Source organism: Adiantum capillus-veneris, chromosome 7, assembly GCF_014529385.1.
Source record: "Adiantum capillus-veneris isolate H3 chromosome 7, ASM1452938v2, whole genome shotgun sequence".
Taxonomy (NCBI): domain Eukaryota; kingdom Viridiplantae; phylum Streptophyta; class Polypodiopsida; order Polypodiales; family Pteridaceae; genus Adiantum; species Adiantum capillus-veneris.
The window spans coordinates 85,107,178-85,120,233 of NC_140937.1; the positions used below are offsets into that span (position 1 = coordinate 85,107,178).

Below are 13,056 nucleotides of genomic sequence, written 5' to 3' on the forward strand. Positions count from 1 at the left end.
CAACAAGCACCACCCGTGCAAATCCTACAACCACCCATTCAACCACAACCACCACCACCACCACAACCTCTCATTCCACCCTTACCCCCACCACCAATTGGCAATCAAACAGTAAGCGTCATCAGTCTTGAAGGTAAAGGAAAGGAGAAAGTGGAGGAGGATAAGACCAAAGTTAAAGGAGTAGATGCCATAGGGGTAAAACGTGCTAGGCATGGTGAATCTTCCCAAAAGGAAGAAAAGATGAAGACTAAAAGAGAATCTAGCAAAAAGCCGTCCAAGTCATGACGTAAAATTGACATTGTAGATTTCTCTTTGGGTGAATGTTCTAAACCATATGATTTGGTTCAAGATGTTTCTGTGCAGGGCCCAAAAATCACCTGGCCCCAATTACTCCACCTAGCACCTAGGGTGAGGAGACAATGGACAAAGATGGTTAGCACGAGACGACCAAAGCCAAAGATAGTTGGGGCTATCTCTGGGAGGAATCTAGATGACATATTACCAGTGATGGATGCTTACATCAAAGGGCAACACATCTCCAATATCTACATCGATGGTGGCGCACAAATATGCGTCATGAGTGAAAAAACGATGCACCATTTGGGTTTAGAGGTGAGTCGGCCGGCACCATGCCGAGCCAAAATGGCAAATAATTTAAAAGTTCAATGTGTTGGTGTCATAAATGCAGTTAGGATAAAGGCATTCAACACCGAGGTAGATGTGGATATCTTTGTCATGCCACACAAAGGGGAGGGCTATCCTATCATTCTAGGGAGGCCTTGGCTTATGGCTATGAGAGCTAAGCAGGACTGGTACACCGGCATAATCCAGATGAAGGATGCAAAAGGGAGGCCAATACTTTACGACATGAAGAAAGGTCGACAATGCGACATGGATCTAGAAACCTCTATGGATGAGTTTTCTAGTGGTGACTCTTCAACCACTTCAGAGGAGGAGTCAACAGGGAGTGAAGGAAGTGATAGCTCCATTGAGGTAATGGGCCTCACATTCAACCACAACAAGGTGGACCCTTCAAATTTGCAACCACATGTGAAAGTGGTGAAGACACTTCAACTACCCCTATGGCACGAGATTGGTGAAAGACTCATGCAGAGAAATGCAATTGAGGTCTACTGGCACTTTAGGTTTTCCTTTATAACTGTGAACATTGTGTGTAACATTAATTTGGGAAGCTCTTTAAGTTGGGTTGCGACAAGAGTGGAAGGATTGACATCAACAACCAGTGGAATCAATCTAGGACACACCAATCAAGGAAGAATGGTTTTGCATACTAGTGGTAACATGGAGTCATTTTTCAAAATGTGGTTTGCAGTTTATCTTTTGTACATGGTGGCTTCTCTTGTGCAACAGGCATCAACCATGCAATCTATCCATGTGGGAAACAAGTCTCTATCAATTTGGCATGAATAAGGAAAACAAGCAAGATATGAGGATTATGGTTTCTTACTCCCTTTTGGCTATGTGTCTAGACGAGGAAGCCATGCATGGTCCCACTTTGGAATACTTTCAAGGACCGATCAAGTTCTTTTCATACCTTCTATCACTTATGCAAGAGTTAATTCTTGTGCAGTTTGGGGACTTAAGAATCATTATAAGTGTGATCTTCTGAAGAGGGCATTATTGCATACAATGGATTTACGCTTAGTGTGGGACCCAGGTGGACACAGAAAAGAACTTTGGGGAGCCTCATGCTTCCAAGGGATCCATTATTCCCTACAAGGATCTACTAGCCACCAAGGAGAGATCCTACTCTATTTCAACATGCTCAAGTACAGAGCTAGAGGCATGAATATCTCTAGCCTTAGGGGGAGGGCTAATGAGGCAAGCTTTTCCATGCATGTGAACACCCCATATATTTTTTTCCTTTTACCAAAATATTTCCTATTATATAAGTTACTTTTGATTTTTTCTTCCTTTTTCACAAACGTTTTAGCCTTTATTAAATAAATAAGACTTATGCTAATCAATCACAATGTAGCATAAATAAGTAAGCTTTCTTTGTTGATATCTCTTTTGACCTTAAATATTAAATATATATATTCTAAATTACATTATATAGTTTAGTATTTTCTAATATATTTTTCATGTATATATATTATTCCACCCTACCAAATATTTTATTCACTAGTTTTCATTTTCAAACCTCAACCCCACTTTCAAATTTCAATAATACCTCCATCTAAATGATTGCCACTCTTTTCAAAACTCTAGGTCATGTTTTCATACACATGAAGGAGCTTACACTTGAAGGCAAGAGAGAAGTCCACTCAAAGGGGACCACCAAAAGACCTTTGCAACCACAAATAATACATTATTTGGCTGAATTTTTTAAGTAGAGATGAACCCCGAATCTGAAGGAGCGTTTAACATGAAAGATGTAGCTCATGATCTCAACTTTTAGCTCAATTTTTTTCAGAATTTTTGGAGTTATGAACACGGAGATATGATTTTTGTAGTGGACCCCAGTTTTCTCGTGTAATGGTGACATAAGCCATCCCCAATTTTCTTCCCTTTAGAATGGCTATGGTTCTACAAGTCTTCAAGCATGATTACAAGAGACAAGGCTCTTTTAATGAGGTCTTGGCAAGTCTAGAGTGATTCTATCATCATTTTTGGAGGATCCATCCTCATCAACAACTATCCACCTTTGACAATCTCTCTTGTAAATTTCTTACCTCTCTCTTCTCTCCCTAATAAGCTTACGTCTAGCCAAAGCTAAACTATTGTAAATATCTCCTATCCTCTACATCCTACCCACATTCTCTCATCTTCTCTCTCTATTGACTCTGGTATTTTAAATAATGAGGAGACAAGATGGGAGCAACAGTCACATGCACCCCATTTTCCTAGTCACCAAAGTGGGACACTCACCTCAAATAGAAATATTGCTAAATCCTCCTCTCCTTCCTTATATAAGGAGGCCATGAGAACACACAAACACACACACACACACACCTATCCATACACACTCTTGTGCTACATGCTTGTAGCATGAACCCTAATCACATAATCACAACACCATCATCATCACCATCATCATGCACAAAAGATGAGCACCACACCTCCACACCACTTGTAATTAAGGGTTGAAGGCACAATTTCAAGAAGAAGAAGGGTGAACACACTCATGATATTCATCGCCATCAACTCCCATCTCTCCATTATGCCTCCTACCATCTTGTTTCCTTCTCATTTTCTTGCCATACGCTACCTATTGTATTCATCTTTTGCAAGCAATCAACACACTCCATCTTGGTGCCATACTTTGTGTCGCTTTGGATACATCTCATTGTGAGTATGGTATATGCTTGTTCCTTGCCTTTTTTTTCCTGCTTATGTAAAGGTGTGCGGATTCGCCACCATACACACACACTCTCTCTCTCCCTCTCATATTCCTATCATCTTGCTACTTCCATCTTGAGGTGTGCGGATTCGCCACCTCTTGTATGATAAGTGAGCATACTCACAAGTTTCCCCTACCTCATTATCTTCTTTACTAACATGCACGAGTAGCAAGCCCATTCTCACTCATTCACCACTCCTCTCACCTTATTCTCCGACCACTCCATTCCACATTTGGGCGTGGATCTTGAAATTGTTTTCCATGGCATGCTTCATTGTGTAAATGTATGCGTCCTAGCCGCATATCCTGCTAGGTGGTGCCCCTATTGTGTATCCCCCATGATGAGGCCATTGTGCATAGTCTTGGTGTAGAGGCCACCGGGTCTATTTTTCACTTCCGCCTCTCAATGGATGGTGAATTTCCCAAAGACGAAGCTGAAGCATACAACGGTAAGTAATGTTTTTCTTGTTTAAGTAATGTGTATAATTTGCTATAGTGTCATAACTTTTTTGTGGACTTGCAGCATTGCACAAGAAGGTAAAGGGTAAGAGGAAAAGCGGTAATGTCACCAGCAATCTGCCTCCCACCGATGCCATTTCTCCTGGCACAACCAAGGGACGTCAAAGCCCAAAAAGTGCTCAGGACAGACCCAAACAAGGCAAGAAGAGAGCATGATCTATCATCAATGATTTTTTAGAGTTTTCAGAGTATCAGAGCAAAAGGAGCAAGCACAAAGGTGGCGGGTCAGATTATGGGCAAGGCGATCTGAACGTCACTTGGAGTCATGGAGATCGAGTCCTTCCCAAGCCTTGAGATCCCGAGGTCCTGAGCAAACCATATCCATTGGTAGTGTTCAAAGCAAGGGCAGCCACCGGGTGTCTATTTGGCCATTCCAACTACTTGAATCCTTTCCACTAGGTAAGGAATGCTATCACAAATAAATGTCTGTTTTAACAACAACAAAATTTTGATACCTAACATTTCATTAAATTTTGAGTTTGACACAGTTTCAGCTCACTCTGACGCACAAATAGCAGAAATCTTAAGTGTTGGGGTTGTCCCAGTACATCTTGCAGTACTTGCTGATGTATGCCATCTACGTAAGGCTATCATGGATTCAAATATTTCTTCTGAGTGAGTTTACTACACTTTGGCTTCCACTTTGAATTTGATAAGTACTCTCTCAATCTTCTTTTGCATGGTATTTATGTATTGCAGGAGCCTTTGAGTGATCCAATGTTTGATTGGATCTCTCTCACACTCCGGCAAAATGGAGCCTAACCACCGGCTTAGAGAGGTGCGACTTGTGTGGGCAGATCTTCCCACACATTGCAAACTTGATTCTGACATCGGTGGCATACCCCGATGGAATGCATTCTCTATTGAGCTCGTTTCCAATGTGTTCACCTTGGCTGCAGAGCCTTTACTATCGGATGGTGCAGTAGTCATGGCGTGTCGAGCAGACCACTTGACACTCATCATCGAGGAGGCCCACTTGCACGATTTTTGCCATCTTTGCACTATCTTTCTTTGGATGGTCATACATGTACACTGTGATAGATGACTTCACGGATCCAGTAAGTTTTCAACCATTTCTCCACAAATTTCATGGCTGGTAGATATTAGTGTGTTTTTTTGCTTGAAACAGTACTCATTTTGCAGGTCGCAACCTTATTGCTTGTCACGTTCGCACGTAAAATTGAAGGCCTTCTAGCTATTCCACTGTATGATCGTCAAGCAGGAGATGTGGCAGCTGACAACGATGGGTTCGAGTTTGATTGTGATATGATCAGAGAGCTACTAAGGGACGAGCCATGGACGATAGATGCCCTTGGAGCACAATTTCAGCCTGGAGTAGAGAAAAGCGAGTTCTTTGCTCGGTAAATCAAGTAGGGTGCCTTTATGATCGGTTCTAGCCATTGAACTACTCCGCTAATGTGCCATTGTAATGTGTACTAATATTTGTGCTTTTGTAAACAGGTGGTTGTTGGGTACCTTCACAAAGGTTGGGGATGCAGTTTTAGATATTCTACTAGGCTATGGAGGCTTGGCAATGGAGTGTGAGTGTCTACAACGACATTGTATCAGCATTGATCGGGTCAAGAAATTGTTCTTGGCACGTATTCAACCACAACAAAGGCTAGCCACTGGTCCATGATTGACTCTTCATGTGGGCGAGGTTTCTCGTAGAGCACAGTCACATCCACCCCGTCTTCTTTACGACTTCGCCAAGAGTCGGTTGGGCCATCTGCTCCTCCTCCGAGTAGACCTCCAGTCATAGTTCCTGGTTGGCCAAGCTATGGTCAACCGCTCTATCGCCCTCTATTTCCCACACTGCCCATTGTACCCCCACCTGCACACGCTCCAGTAGCGCAACCCCCACAGAATTTGCGACCATCGAGAACCTAATTCCCGACTTGTATTGATTACTCCATTTTATCTTATCTCTATGTAATAGCACACCTGAGCTTATTGGTTGGTCATACTATGTCTTAATTTTTGCTCAATCTGATATATGTTTATGCTATGTTGTTTTTTATTTCTGTAACTACGTCTAATTTTTTAAGGCAAGTCAATTGATGGTGATTAATCTTTCTATGTTTTTTGGTATGCGTAATATTTTAAGTGAAAATATTGCAAAGGACATGGTGTGAATGACCCTTCTAGTAAAGACGCTTGGGATTTTTTAATAAATAGCCAGAAGAACACAATGTTTCATTCATCCATTCATGCACAAGTCTCTCCACTGATTATCTATTTTCTAAAGTTATTCCTTGAGTTTTCTCTCACTCACCCCTCCCCGTGCACGCCACTTATATTCTCAATAGTGTATATGCTATGAATGTTGTATGCACAGCACAGAGTGCACACAACCACTCCTACTCCCTTCGTGCAGTCGATGTAGCCACAAGCTCTTTATTCAACGCCATGTAAAACCTTGATCTCAATGCACATCCAACCCATAGGAGTGTGCATCCTTCAAACGACACGTGGAGGTTTGGATAGAAGTGTGGATGTCATACATTACCGGGCATGGAATAGCCAAAGGAGCCAGCAACAACAACAACAACAACAACAACACCACCAACAACTAGATCTCACCTTTCCTCGCTAATATTGGAGAAATAAGGCCTTGACACAATATTAGCATATTGTACTATTTTTTTCTCCATATCTATTTGATTATAGTTGTTTTTTAAGTTGTGTACTCTAAACCCTTTAAATAACACTCTGTGATGTTTCTATTGCAATCTTTAAATGTTGTTCAAAATCGATTTCCATTAATATGTAAACAGTTAAAATTAATTTGTTGCATGTGTACGAGTGATCACAAGTGTGAAAAGATAGATGGATACTTGTCACGTTGGTGGTTTATCTTATTGCTTACCCAACATATGTCACAACATTTGAGAAGACAAGTCGCATGTTTGAGTGAGAGGATATTTAGAGAGAGAGAATTATAAATTATGAATGTTTGATCGAATGAGAGAGAGAGAGAGAGAGGGAGAGGGAGAGGAAGATGAAGATGGAGAAGAAGAAGCTTGGGTGGTATAGTGATAGAACCATTTACCATTTTTTTTAAAAACACACATACAACCATCGTCAAAGCACACACATATCTGAGAGAGAGAGAGAGAGAAGAAGATGACGATGGAGAAGAAGAAGCTTGTGTGGTATAGTGATAGAACGATCTACTCCCCTTTTTTTTTAACACACATACAACCATCATCAAGCACACCCGTAACTGAGAGAGAGAGAGAGAGAGAGAGAGAGAGAGAGAGAGAGAGAGAGAGAGATGACGATGGAGAAGAAGAAGCTTGGTAGGTATAGTGATAGAACTATTTACCATTTTATTTTATTTTAAACACACATACAACCATCGTCAAAGCAACACATATCTGAGAGAGAGAGAGAGAGAGAGAGAGAGAGAGAGAGAGAGAGAGAGAGAGAGAGAGAGAGAGATGAAGATGACGATGGAGAGAAGAAGCTTGGGTGGTAGCAAGAGAGAACAAAGTTGAGAAGGGAGAGAATCTTTTTGGAATCTGCTCGCCGGATTTCAAAAAGCGCTCGCCGAAAAATGCTCGCCAAAAAATTACGTCCCTCCGTCTTGAGCAATCACGACCCTTTTGATTTTTGAACCTCTTCTTCGATCTAATAACAATGTAGCACTTGATGACTCACCTGTGCTTCTCCTTTGCATTTCCTCGCTTAGGAGAATACCCACAACATTATCAAACTTAAGAGTCTTTGTGTCAGAGAAAGAGTTACTTATAGCCATCATAAGGTTGTCCCAACTATCTAGTAGAGACGATAGTATAAGGAGGGCTGGCACTCCATCGTTAAAATTGACCTTCATCGATCGAAGTTGATTTATGCTGGTGTTAAAGTCGTTTAGGTGTTCTACAATTGAACCACTCTTTGCCATTTTTAGATTGAACTAGCGCTTCATTAGAAATACCTTATTGGATGTCGATGGTTTCTTGTAGAGGCCATCGAGTGACTTCATCAAGTCCTCCGTGGTCTTTATCTTCGAAACGTTGAAGGCCATTGTTGACACCAAGTTTAACCGGATTGTTCCTAATGCCTTTCGGTCAAGGACAACCGGCTATCAACCACCGGCCATTGACTACCGGCCAACCAATCGGTCATTTTTAGATAACTTTCTGGTTGCCATCCGGCCATAATATTCAGATGAAAAGGGAATATTCCATATGTGATTTTTTTGTTTTTCAACGAGTGATTTTTCTTACACATGATGGCTTCTCCTCATAATGGGGGGCCTTACAAATGTGCGTTTTTAAGACTAAAAGTTGTAAGGGGTAAATCAAGCTCCATACTTAACAATAGAAAAGTTATACCATTTTTCTATTCTTATTCACACATTCGTACACCCGAGAAGAAGAGAATTTTAACATCGAAGGAAGCTATCCCAAGAGACCTCAAAGATCTATCCGACGAAAGTTGAACTCAAGCATGTTGTTTCGTCTTCAACAAATTTCATGCACACGAGACGAAGAAAAGGAAACAATTCAAGGATGGCTAAAGCATTGCATAGCTATTGGGGTAAAGGCGATGCGCCTTTGCTCGGGGCCGGATGCCCGTGTGTACGTACCCTTATTCATTATATACATTTGAATAAGGAGCTCCTCACTCATATACTTCCTGAGGTTGCTCCACCCACACTCTCGTGCTTCTCCTCTTCCCCACATGCACCACAGTGCACCGCGCACACGCATCCTCACAACTGGTATCACAACTTTGGAGACGCACACGGGACGGAGCTCGGCTATTGAGCTCGACAGCGGTGGATTCGGCTCGACGACATCACATATGAACTTAGGCATGTATATTCAGCTTGTATAGAGCTTGTGTAGCAATCCAATGCTAAATTTTGCAAAGAAATAGCAGGAACAAGAAGCGTTGCAGCTGGTTTTTGCTATTTTTGGCTCCCGAAACTTTGTTTTTTGCATATCTTCGTCACATGGGGTCGGATGGATATAATCCCGGAGTGTAGATTGGGATTTTGGCACATTTTGGACATGATGGTGATGTCCATTTTTTTGAAATTCTGATCATAGTTACAGCAGGTGCAACAGCAGCAAGTTTATGCTGCATTTTTGGGCCAAAAACAGATGTTTTTGGTATATTTCTCACATCGAGACTCAGATATATGTGATCCAAGAGTCTGCCCTGGGGTTTTGGAACATTTTCAACGTGCTGATTGTATCAGAATTTTAAAATTTCAAGCATTGATTTTTTCACAGCAGCTTGTTTACAATCTCGACATATCAAAGTTTTACAGTTTGATTCCTACATTGTAGAGAGTGATGCGGTTTGCATCTTTGGCTATGTATGGCACATTGTGGTGCTATTTGAGAGAGAATTTACCTTGTTTTTGTGTATACAAGTGATGATTTGAGATGTGACTTTCGGATTGTTACACATTTAGATGCGGTTTTATGCGCATTGTATGACTGTGTGGGTCAATTCAAAGAGCAGTTTCATGCTATGTATGCATTTTGTGGATACCGTTTCAGCTAGGTGTAGCTTGCATGTAGCAATTTTATAGGTTTGTGTTGTTTTTGGATAGGTATATGTCCATAGAGCCGCTCGTTGAGGGGTCAGCCTGTTTGTCAGGCTTTTGGCAAGACATGTAGACCATTTCGTGGATCTGTTTACTGAGACATTGAGTGTTTTGGTGCAGTTTGCCCCAATTTATGCTTGCAGATAGCAGATATTGGAGTTTTTTTATGCATATACGAGCATCCGTTTGAATGCTATTGGTCATGGTTTTTCATGATTGTAGTGATCGAGTGATCTCCCACTTTGTTGCCATTTTGGCATTCACTCATAGCAGCAGGCAGACATGTGTGACAGTGAGAGACGGTGCTCTTGTTCTTGCCGATACGTACAATGTTGGTATTGTGGTCACACAGGACACATTAGGCGCCATTGTTTCAGAAGTATGAGACATCAACGGAGATGTATGCGTGATGCAGATATGGCTTTGACACATGTTAGAAAGGCAATTACAGTGGTAGTCTATGCAAGTGACAGTGATGTCATGCTTGCCTCCAGTATACCTCTTGTCGATATATCTATGGATAGCACACTTTCTCCACTATGGTTACTAGATAGTGATACTGATTTCCACGTCACACCATGTCGTGAATGGTTCATCACATTTTCTAGTGGGAGACTTGGTTGTGTGCACTTAGCCGATGGTTTGGCATTTGACAAAGAGGGTGCAAAAGATGTTTTTTTGTCATTGCCTAGTGGTGCGTCATACACGTTACGGCATGTGTGCTACGTTCCTCAGTTGAGACATAGCTTGATCTCAGTGAGACAGCTAGCAGCTTGTGGGTGTCAGACACTTCTTAAAGAGGAGCCTTTTCAGATGCATTGCGACTCATTAGTGATTGCTAGAGGAGCCAGTAGTGGCTTTGTATATCCTATGCATGTGTCTCAAGGTCAAGACGACATAGTCTCGATTTTGTTGATTGCATGCTTTGAGCAAAAGACAAGACGTGTCTCCCTCGCGCGTGAGCTCCACCATGCTCACAAGACAAAGCATTTAGCTATGCATGACGTGCCAGTGGACTCTGTAGAGACAGAGATAGAGTGGCACTGCTCTAGTGAGACACAATAGGTGTTGTCAGAGTTGGTGCAGGCAGAGGTAGAGCAGGTCTGCTCCCTACAGACACAGGTAGAGATGACAAACATGGAGTTCTTTGATATGCTTATCTTAGAGGCTGATCAGTTGGTACCATGATGCATAGTTCGACTTATGGATGAGAGAGACATACCCATCCTAGTGTCGGCACTGACACATCCCTACGCAATGAGTAGTCTTAATGATGCAGTGCATGCAGATAGCGCACGAGAGGCGAGTACAACCACGTTTGCACAGATTTTGTCAACACTAGCATGATGCTTCGTGGAGCTTCGCAGACCATACAGAGTTGTCTGCGGGACAGGCTCTAGTGTGGATACGCACGTTCGCTACCACTAAAGCCGATACGGTTGCATGTAGATCGACTGAGTGAGCCACTAGACATAGGTTGAGAGAGTCTCTCACCTAGTTCCTTGTACATACTAGTAGTTTAGCTAGTAGGTCTCACATATTGACGCATCACCTTTAAATGGGAGTTTGTTGGGGTAAAGGTGTTGTGCCATTGCCCGGTGCTGGGACGTCCGGTGTTACTGTTTATATGTACCCTTATTCATTATATACATATGAATACGGAGCTCCTCACTCATACACTTCCTGAGGTTGCTCCATCCACACTCTCATGCTTCTCTCCTTCCCTGCATGCATCACAATGCATCATGCACACGCGCCCTCACAATAGCTCCCCCAATGTATGTGTGTGTGTGTGTGTGTGTGTGTGTGTGTGTGTGTGAGAGAGAGAGAGAGAGAGAGAGAGAGAGAGAGAGAGAGAGAGCTATTGCAAGATCAACATTTGCATGAAAGAAGAGATCCGTAGGAAAAGTTTCAGATAAGAGAACAGAGAGAGAGAGAGAGAGAGAGAGAGAGAGAGAGAGAGAGAGAGAGAGAGAGAGAGAGAGAGAGAGAGAGAGAGAGACTCTAACAAAACAAAAAAACTAATTCGATCAACTTTATGAACACAATGAGAATGTACAAGGAAAGGCTTTTATAGCCTGAATGCTAATGCGAGTGATCTCATTGGCAAGATCATAAAAGTAGGAGGTGGTGACCTCATAGCTTATTGTAGGGAGCTAACATAGGGATATTTTGCAACTAGCATCCCCCCTTCAACTCAAAAAAGGATTGAAGGAAAGGCTTTTATAGCCTAAATGCTAATGCAAGTGATCTCGTTTGCAAGATCATAAGTAGGAGGTGGTGACCTCATATTTATGATCTCATTGGCAAGATCGTAAGTAGGAGGTGGTGACCTCATAGCTTAGGTCAATTGTAGGGAGCTAACATACGGATATTTTGCAACTAGCATCCCCCCTTCAACTCAAAAAAGGATTGAAAAATGGAAAGAAAGCTAGCATCATGGACTCCAAAGTGTTCAAAGGTGAACCACATCAACATAGCTTTAGTTAAATTAATCATGCATGAATGAGAGGCATGTCTATCAGGTTTAGAGGCTGAGCCACACATAACCTTCAAATAGAATTAGAGGCCATGTACCCCCCCCCCCCCCCTAAAGAGTACTACAATGCATGGGCAGTGTCTAGACCCAAACTAACTGTGTAATCCAAAGGAAAAACCACATTGGAAAAAAGACCTTTGAGTTTTCTTTGTGCTACTCATGAAAGCTAAATGAAATACTATTCAAAGTTTTCCAATAAGGCAAGATGTTCCTAGTCAAAGAGCTTTCTATTGTTGCTCAATATGGGGATGGTCTTGTGCAATATCTCCCAACGCTTGTAGGAAACTTGGATCCTTTTCACCAAAGAACTCTGGTTTATCCAAAGTTGAAATGCCAACATGATTATAAGCTAGGAGTGGTCAGAAGTCTACATCACGAGGCGAAGTAGTGCTTTTTTCACTCTTTCGAGTCCATAGTTTCATCTTCTCCTTCTTTCTTGAAGCTTCTTTGCATGATATCTTTGATATCTCTTATTCTTTCCAATCTTGCCATTACTATCAAGAACCTATGCTTTCAACATCTTCCTTAGACAACATTGTGGGTTGTAAACAACCCCTTTGTAAGCTCCTTTAGATAAAGGAAACATTTTTATTCAAACATTTTGAAGAAAGCATATAAACAGCAACAAAGCTGAGAGTGGACGATTGTAAACCGTGAGTAGCGTCAAGAGAGAGTTGGTGGCTGCAGCATATGAGCTCAACACGCCAAGTGTGTATGCACACATGTGACCTCATATGGGGGCCGTATAAGGCACCATAGTGGCTGTCATGAAGGCGGCAGTAGAGGCTGACTGTAGCTAGCTATGGAGCCACTTAATGGCATTGAGAGGAGCCCCTTGGGTTTGTGATGGAATCCCCTTGAAGGTTTATGAAGCTATAGCTTCAAAGGCTAAGGTGATGACTAGTGTTTGCAGGTAGTGAAATTTTCTTGCAAAGGCTTGTTGAGTGTTGCATTTTTCAACTAGTGAAGTTCTGGCCATTGACTTTCGACCATCGACCATCGGCCATTGACTACCAGCCACCACCGGCCAACCGATCAGTCATTTCATTTTTCAATCACTTTTTGGTC

At 42.0% G+C, this 13,056-nt stretch overlaps 1 protein-coding gene across 1 annotated transcript; it reads left to right on the forward strand.

Annotated features, from left to right (window-relative positions):
• The first annotated feature begins 9,731 nt into the window (after nt 1-9,731).
• Nucleotides 9,732-10,637, forward strand: LOC147454150 (uncharacterized). The gene is made up of 2 exons (XM_086517013.1): nt 9,732-10,310; nt 10,536-10,637. The coding sequence occupies exons 1-2, from the start codon at nt 9,732-9,734 to the stop codon at nt 10,635-10,637; spliced, it is 681 nt and encodes a 226-aa protein (XP_086373139.1).
• Nucleotides 10,638-13,056: the final 2,419 nt, after the last annotated feature.

Coding starts and splice junctions, on each gene's coding strand:
- LOC147454150 (XM_086517013.1), top strand. CDS start 9,732: ATGTGTGACAGTGAGAGACGGTGCTCTTGTTCTTGCCGATACGTACAA. Junction 10,311..10,535: donor GAGGAGCCAGTAGTGGCTTT/GTATATCCTATG, acceptor GAGTTGGTGCAG/GCAGAGGTAGAGCAGGTCTG.